This window comes from Rhinopithecus bieti, unplaced genomic scaffold (genome assembly GCF_001698545.2).
Source record: "Rhinopithecus bieti isolate Rb0 unplaced genomic scaffold, ASM169854v2 scaffold_17010, whole genome shotgun sequence".
NCBI classification, from domain to species: Eukaryota; Metazoa; Chordata; class Mammalia; order Primates; family Cercopithecidae; genus Rhinopithecus; species Rhinopithecus bieti.
The window spans coordinates 2,083,316-2,090,404 of NW_016808932.1; the positions used below are offsets into that span (position 1 = coordinate 2,083,316).

The 7,089-nt window shown below is 55.0% G+C and overlaps 1 protein-coding gene across 2 annotated transcripts in view; it reads left to right on the forward strand.

Moving 5' to 3' along the window:
- TESC (tescalcin) overlaps window positions 1-5,377 on the forward strand; it is a 62,873-nt gene extending 57,496 nt beyond the window's left edge. For both annotated transcript variants that reach the window (XM_017887875.1, XM_017887876.1), the window contains 2 exons: window positions 2,266-2,313; window positions 5,050-5,377. In XM_017887875.1, coding sequence (XP_017743364.1) covers window positions 2,266-2,313; window positions 5,050-5,127 — 126 coding nt within the window. In that variant the 3' untranslated portion in view covers window positions 5,128-5,377. The remainder of the gene's footprint in view (window positions 1-2,265; window positions 2,314-5,049) is intronic.
- The last annotated feature ends 1,712 nt before the right edge of the window (window positions 5,378-7,089 follow it).

Sequence of the window (7,089 nt, forward strand, 5' to 3'; positions counted from 1 at the left end):
TTTTTTTTTTGAGACGGAGTCTCGCTCTGTTGCCAAGGCTGGAGTGCAGTGGCGCGATCTCGGCTCACTGCAAGCTCCACCTCCTGGGTTCACGCTGTTCTCCTGCCTCAGCCTCCTGAGTAGCTGGGACTACAGTTGCCCACCACCATGCCCGGCTAATTTTTTGTATTTTTAGTAAAGACGGGGTTTTACCGTGTTAGCCAGAATGGTCTCGATCTCCTGACCTCGTGATCCGCCTGCCTCAGCCTTCCAAAGTGCTGGGATTACAGGTGTGAGCCACTGTGCCCGGCCAAAATTTTTTAAGTATAAAGAGGAAACTAAAAGGCCTGCAAAGTCCTGCCAGTAGAAACGGCCCTCAAGGACTTGGAGGCAGCTCGATGCTCCCAGCTGGACAGGCAGCTCCCGTCTGTGCCTCTCATCTGTAATACGGGAGAGAGACCAGAACCCAACTCAGGGCCTGTCATGAAATTGGCATCTGTCATTAAATTCTAACAATAGCATTTGGTCACCTGTAATTGCAGCACTTTGGGAGGCCAAGGCAGATGGATTGCTTGAGGTCAGGAGTTCGAGACCAGCCTGGCTAACATGGTGAAACTCCCATCTCTACTAAAAAATTTAAAAATTAGCCACGCATGGTGGTGCATGCCTATAATAATCCCAGCTACTTGGGAGGCTGAGGCAGGAGAATCACTTGAACCTGGGAGGCAGAGGTCACAGTGAGCCAAGATTGCGCCACTGCACTCCAGCCTGGGCAACAGAGCGAGACTGTCTCAAAAACAAAACAAAACAAGAGCATTTGGAAGGCACTTGGGACATACATGCCTGGTGCATAACACGCTTAGTGTGTGCCTCCCGTGTTCCTACACACACATACAGAATTTCAGAGAGTCACAGAGAGAGCTTCGAGTCTCTCCTGCTCCCCTATCAGCCCAGGTCCTCTTCCCTAAAAGGACTCCCTCCTGGTGAGTTTTTTTTCTACATATACCAACGTATACATGCGTGTCTTTTATTTTTGATTTATGCAAAACATAATTGAACTGATGTGGCTTCCCCTTTTCTCCATATGACCCCATGCACCCACAGGGCAGATGGTGGGGGTCTGATTATCAGTCAAAGGAAAGGTTTGCACGCACAGACCTGCAGACATCTTTCTGCTTGTTGGGTTTTGTTTTTTTGTTCTTTATCTGCTGTATACATATCTCAGAGCCTTTTCCATAGTGAGACGTATAGATCAACCCCTTCTTAACCCATTTTTGCCTGAGGTTGCAGCTTTTAGAACTTTTGCAATCAGACCTTGGTGATGACCTTGAGCAGTAGAATATAAGTAACTCCCACAGCTTAGCCTTCCAGCAATGGAACACTAGGCATAAGTGGTTAATGGTTGCCTCTGCTAGTGGATGGTGGTGAGGCCAGTGCTGGCCTTGCAAATAGGGTGGATGACTGAGATTTATGTCCCTCACCTTCTATTGAAGGGCACCTGGGATGTCAGCAGATTTTCGCTGTCACGAAGCGTGCTGCTGGGTGAGGTTTTTGGAGGCTTGTCGGTGGGATCCTGAGAGTATCGGTGAAAGGGGCAGGAGCTCCTGGTGTCGTCCCCAGAGCAGGCAGGATGCAGAGTACACGGAGACCGGCTCTGCCAAACCTGTTGGGCATGGAGAAGCTCCTTGTGGTCACCCTCCGGCCGTGCCTCCCCAGAAGTCTTGGGTTATCATGGTGACTCATGAGGCATGAGGCGTGGGCCTCACAGGCTGGCCCTGTGTTTCGCTGACCTCTCCCGGAGGTCTGTGAGCTTAGATTAGCCTGGAATCTTCTTATCAGCACAGCGCAGGCATGAGGAGGCCAGCCCTGGGGGGGACAGGAGGCATCTTGGTGGCCTAGCTGCTGGGGGGCTGGTGGTGAGGTGGGCTGAGTGGGGAAAGAGAGCCCCTTGCCCCCGTGTCACCCACCCCTCGGATTCTCTCCCTGGGGGGCTGGGGGTGGGGAGGGCTGCTGCTCTGAGCCATGCGTTGCCAGGGCCCTGGTGAGCCACTCTCAGCTCCCATCCCACCCTCAAGCCCGTGAATGAGGATATTGGAGGTGCAGGGTGACCGGCTGCGTGCTGGAGGCAGACAATCCAGAACGTTCCCCTCTTCTGATTCCTCCCAAACAGCCTCAACCACTGACATTCGGGTGTTGGTGGGGAGGGGAGGCCAGTGGACCGTCCCCCTGAGGAAGCTGTGTGGGGACCCGCACCACTCACTGTCCACCCTGTGCTTCCGTCCCCAGGAGCCGGATCAGGTGTATGAGGGGATCACCTTCGAGGACTTCCTGAAGGTGGGTGGCCTGGGCGTGGGGGCCTTGGGGGACCCTTGAAGACCTCGTGTGGCCACTGGTCAGGAGGGGACATGGCCCTTTACCTGCAGTGGCAAGGGACAGGCTTCCTGGGTGACCGACATCTCAGTAGGAAGGGGTCAACTTGGGCGTGGCCTTTAAAGCCATTTAAACTGGTTTTTCTTATTTGTTATGGAAAAGGTAATATTCACACATAGTCAAAACAACGTAAGCAGTACAAAAGGGTATACAGTGTAAACCAAATTCTCTCTCACCTGGGGTCCCACTGCCCCTCTCAGAAGTAACCCCTGTTGTAGACTGGGCTTGGTGGCTCACGCCTGTAATCCCAGCAGTTTGGGAGGCTGAGGTGGGCAGAGCACCTGAGGTCAGGAGTTTAAGACTAGCCTGACCAACATGGTGTAACCCCATCTCTACTAAAAATACAAAACTTAGCCAGGCGTGGTGGTGGGCGCCTGTAATCCCAGCTAGTTGGGAGGCTGAGGCACGAGGATCGCTTGAAACCAGGAGGTAGAGGTTGCAGTAAGCTGAGATCACGCCACTGTGCTCCAGCCTGGGTGATGGAGTGAGACCCTGTCTCAAAAAAAAAAAAAAAAAAGGAAGCCCTGTTGTAGTTGAAACAGGGATTCTGGAAACTTTCCGTGTCTGTAGAAATAGTGTTTCTCAGAAGCTCAGATTGGAGCCAACTGCACACGTTGTGCCCGGGCCTTCCTCGCTGTGTCCTAAGATGTCACTTTTGTAAAGCGGCTGCCCACTCTGCCCTCCTCTCTGATGGCTTCTCCAGCCTCTGCTGGTGGATGGTGGTTAGGCCAGTGCTGGCCTCGCAAGTCAAGAGCTGCTCCTGGCCGTTTAGATAATCAGATGCCCTGTGGCAGGGAGGTGACCCCCGCCCCCATCCCCCTCCCTGCACTTGGGCCCTGGGCATCACAACAGTGTTCCCAAGTGCTTTTGTGGGGCTTGAGGAAGGCAAGGAAGTCAGGGGAGCAGGAGACCAAGAGGGAGAGAGGATTAGGGAAGGAAGGATCGCGGCTTCTGGCCAAGGAGCCCGGAGCAGGACTGGGGGACTGGGCCCTCAGGATCACAGCCCCGTGGAGCCAAGGCTGAGCCTGGCAGCCAATGGTTAGACCCGGCAGGAGAGAGGAGAGGCAGGCAACAGGGCCCGGCTGGGATAAAAGGCTGAAAGGAGACTGCGGAGGTCGGCAGGCCCCCAGGACTGCCGTGCACATGGCCCGCCCCCGGGGCTGGCAGGGCAGACAGACTGGGAAAAGGCCGAATTTGCACTTGTGCTGCAGACTCACTCTGGCTTATGCTGGGGACCCGGTCACCTGAGCAGGTGATGCCCGCCAGAGCAAGACAACAGGACGAAGAGCTAGAAGGTGGAGGAGGGAGGGAGGACTGGGGAGGAAGTATCACTGCTTCAGACTGAGTAGAATGAATTTCTTTGCCTCTGAAACCAACTTCCTTGCCCTAAAGGCTGGCGTCTGCCAGGCCCCTAGTGCCCCCCAGCCTGTCCCTGTATCCCTGAGGGGTCTTTTGGGACCAGCCGGCCCTTCCCATTCCCCGGTTCCTTCCATTGCCCCTGGCGACCATGTTGCCACCTGGCACTTAGCAGAAACCACTGTGCGTGGTCATGTGTGTTACCCTGGGAACGCCTTGTGCACCCAGCAAGGATAGGGCTGCTCGACTGGAACCAGAGCTGTCTGCACACCCCATGACACCCAGAACAGCCTCAGGAAAGCAGGAAGTACCGGGGGGCTGCGGCCAGAAATGTCCCAAGGCCTCCCTGTCCCCTGGGTGCCCACGGGGCTCTGACTTTCCCCGTTACCAGCCTCGGCTGTCCCCGGAGATGCTGAGAGTGACAAAGTGAGAGTTTGAAGTTCTTACATAAGCAGGAGGCAGTGAGAAGTCACCCGCCCACCACGTCCCTCCATTCCTGTTCGCACCCCCCATCCTACCATCTGTGGCCCCCGTGGGCCCCAACTTGCTAAGGCGCTGGCGGGCATAGCCTTGGGAGCACTGGGGTACATACATAGCCTTGTAGCAGGAAGGTCTACTCCAGGGCCCTGGCCAGGCTGGACTGTAGTGGCAGGACCAGCACCAGGAATGGGGCCACGATGCCATCTTTGGGTAGAAATGACCTTATTGGGCTTGAGTTTGTCTTTCTAGAATGCACGTGGTCCCTTATCCCAGGGAGGGTGTAAAGACCACACTGGAGATCCTTAGATGGATGATGGTGGCCTGGCGAAGCCTTGGGGCTGCACAGCCCCTAACAGTTTACAGAACACAGCTGGGGATGGGTCCTTTAGAGCCCCCGACATTCTGTGAAGTGGGCGGCACAAGTTGGGGGTCCCACATTGTACCCATGGAAAGGGGACTTAATGGGGTTATGTAATTTGCATGAAAATCACAGAACCTGAAGTGGGTGAGATTCACATGACTTGGAGCTAAGAGCTTGGATTCAGTACTTAATAATAACTTGCTGTGACAATCTCAGAGAGAATCCAAATGTCAGAGCCAAATTAACCAGCAAAAAAGACAGATGGAAGTTTTTCGTCCTCGCTTAGCTCATAGCCTTGAAACACAGCTCTCTGGGTTTCACCTGCCCGGAGCATCACAGTTGGTGGCAGGAGAGGGTAGGTGGGGAAGGACCGAGGACCGGGGCCTGGTCAGGTGTGAGGTGGTGGCGGGAATGTGCCCTTAACGCTGGTCCATACCTTCCAGATCTGGCAGGGGATTGACATTGAGACCAAGATGCACGTCCGCTTCCTTAACATGGAAACCATGGCCCTCTGCCACTGACCCGCCGCCACCTTCGCAGAGAAACCGCACTTTGCAGTGGGGCCGCCTCCCTGCGTAGCTGGAGCAGCCCAGGCCCGGCGGACAGCCTCATCCTGCAGCAGTGGTGCACAGCCAAGGCTCGCCCGCAGCCTCATCCTGCAGCACCGGTACACAGCCAAGGCTCGTCCGCACACGTTGTGTCTTGTAGGGTGTGGTATGTGGGACTTCGCTGTTTTTATCTCCAATAAAAAAAAAAAAGTTTGTTAATTAACGTGGCCTCTGTCAGTTCCTCACATCCATTAAAGTGGCCTGGTCACTTGGTAGCATGAGACTGACTATGAGGAATAAGCAACGACAAAATTATTTTATTTTATTTATTTTGGAGACGGGGCCTCCCCCTGTCACCTAGGCTGGAGTGCAGGCGGGATCGCGGCTCATTGCAGCTTTGACCTCCTGGGCTCAAGCAGTCTTCCTGCCTCAGGCTTCCAAGGAGCTGGGGCTACAGGCGCGCACCACCACACCCGGCTAGTTTTTACATTTTTTGTAATGACAGGGTCTTAGCATGTTGCCCAGGCTGGTCTCTTACGACTGGGCTCAAGCGATCCTCCCGCCTCTGTTTACCAAAGTGTTAGGATTACAAGCGTGAGCCACCACACCCAGCCTAAATAATATTGAAAGGTTGGTTTGGCAGAAGGATTGTTCTCTTTTGTTTATTTTGGGTAAAGTGTCTGCTGTTCTTCCTATGTAAGTCCTGGGAACCCCTCCGCCTTCTCCATCTTAGGGATTAAAATAAGGAGAAGCAGCTCCTGCCCTGTGTGGGCTTCTGAGGCGGCTAGGATTCAGGCGATGGGGCCTCCTCACCGTCACAGCCACATCTGTTTACTGATGGAGAAGACATCTGGAGCCCTGAGCCTGTGCCTGCTGCGGGGATGCACCTGAGCCCGCTCTGTTGGTCAGTGGGCGTGGGGAGTCAGGGCCTGGCTGGCTGACCCGGGACCCCCAGCTCCTCACGGTGGTGGTAGGGGGGTGTGGTCTGCCAGCCACGGCTGTGCCCCTGGCTCTTTCTGGCAGTCCTGGGCCAGTTGCAGGGCCCAGGGCCGTGCAGTGCTCCAGGAAGCAGCGGCAGTGGAAGCTGGGTAGGTAAGGATCCCTGACAACTTCAGTTATCACCTTTCGATGTGGGGACTGGCTAGAGCTGGGGGCAGGGAAACAAAGGTTGTTGGTCGTGGTGGCCTGGAGTCAGCAGAGGACTGGCACCTGTGGGACTTGGAGAGCTGTGTCCTGGAGGTGCTGGGACAGCCCGCTGAGTGTGACTTCCCCATCTCCCTGTGTAGGCTGCCAGTTCATGAATGTGGCATTGAGGACCCTGGGTGACGCGTTCCCATTGCTGTGCAAGGTGGGCCAGCCTTTGCTTTCCAGGCCTCTTTCTGGTGCTGAAGTTCACGAAACGCTCGGTCCTTTATTGACCCTCCCTGGGTGGTGTCATTCTAGCCGTCCGAGAGGTTCTCTTGGTAACTGGCAATGGGTATTATTTGCATTCTTGGCGTTTTCATTCATAGTGTTTTTTGTTTTTTTTTTTTGAGACGTAGTCTCGCTCTGTGGCCCAGGCTGGAGTGCAGTGGCCGGATCTCAGCTCACTACAAGCTCCGCCTCCCGGGTTTACGCCATTCTCCTGCCTCAGCCTCCCGAGTAGCTGGGACTACAGGCGCCCGCCACCTCGCCCGGCTAGTTTTCGTATTTTTTAGTAGAGACGGGGTTTCACCGTGTTAGCCAGGATGGTCTCGATCTCCTGACCTCGTGATCCGCCCGTCTCGGCCTCCCAAAGTGCTGGGATTACAGGCTTGAGCTACCGCGCCCGGCCTTCATTCATAGTTTTAATATGAAGCATGCTTTATCTTTACTACAAGCCCACACCTTGCAGTTCAGAATTTAAAAGGTTGGAAAAGGCAGGCCATGGAGTCTGCCCCACCCCATCCCCCCACC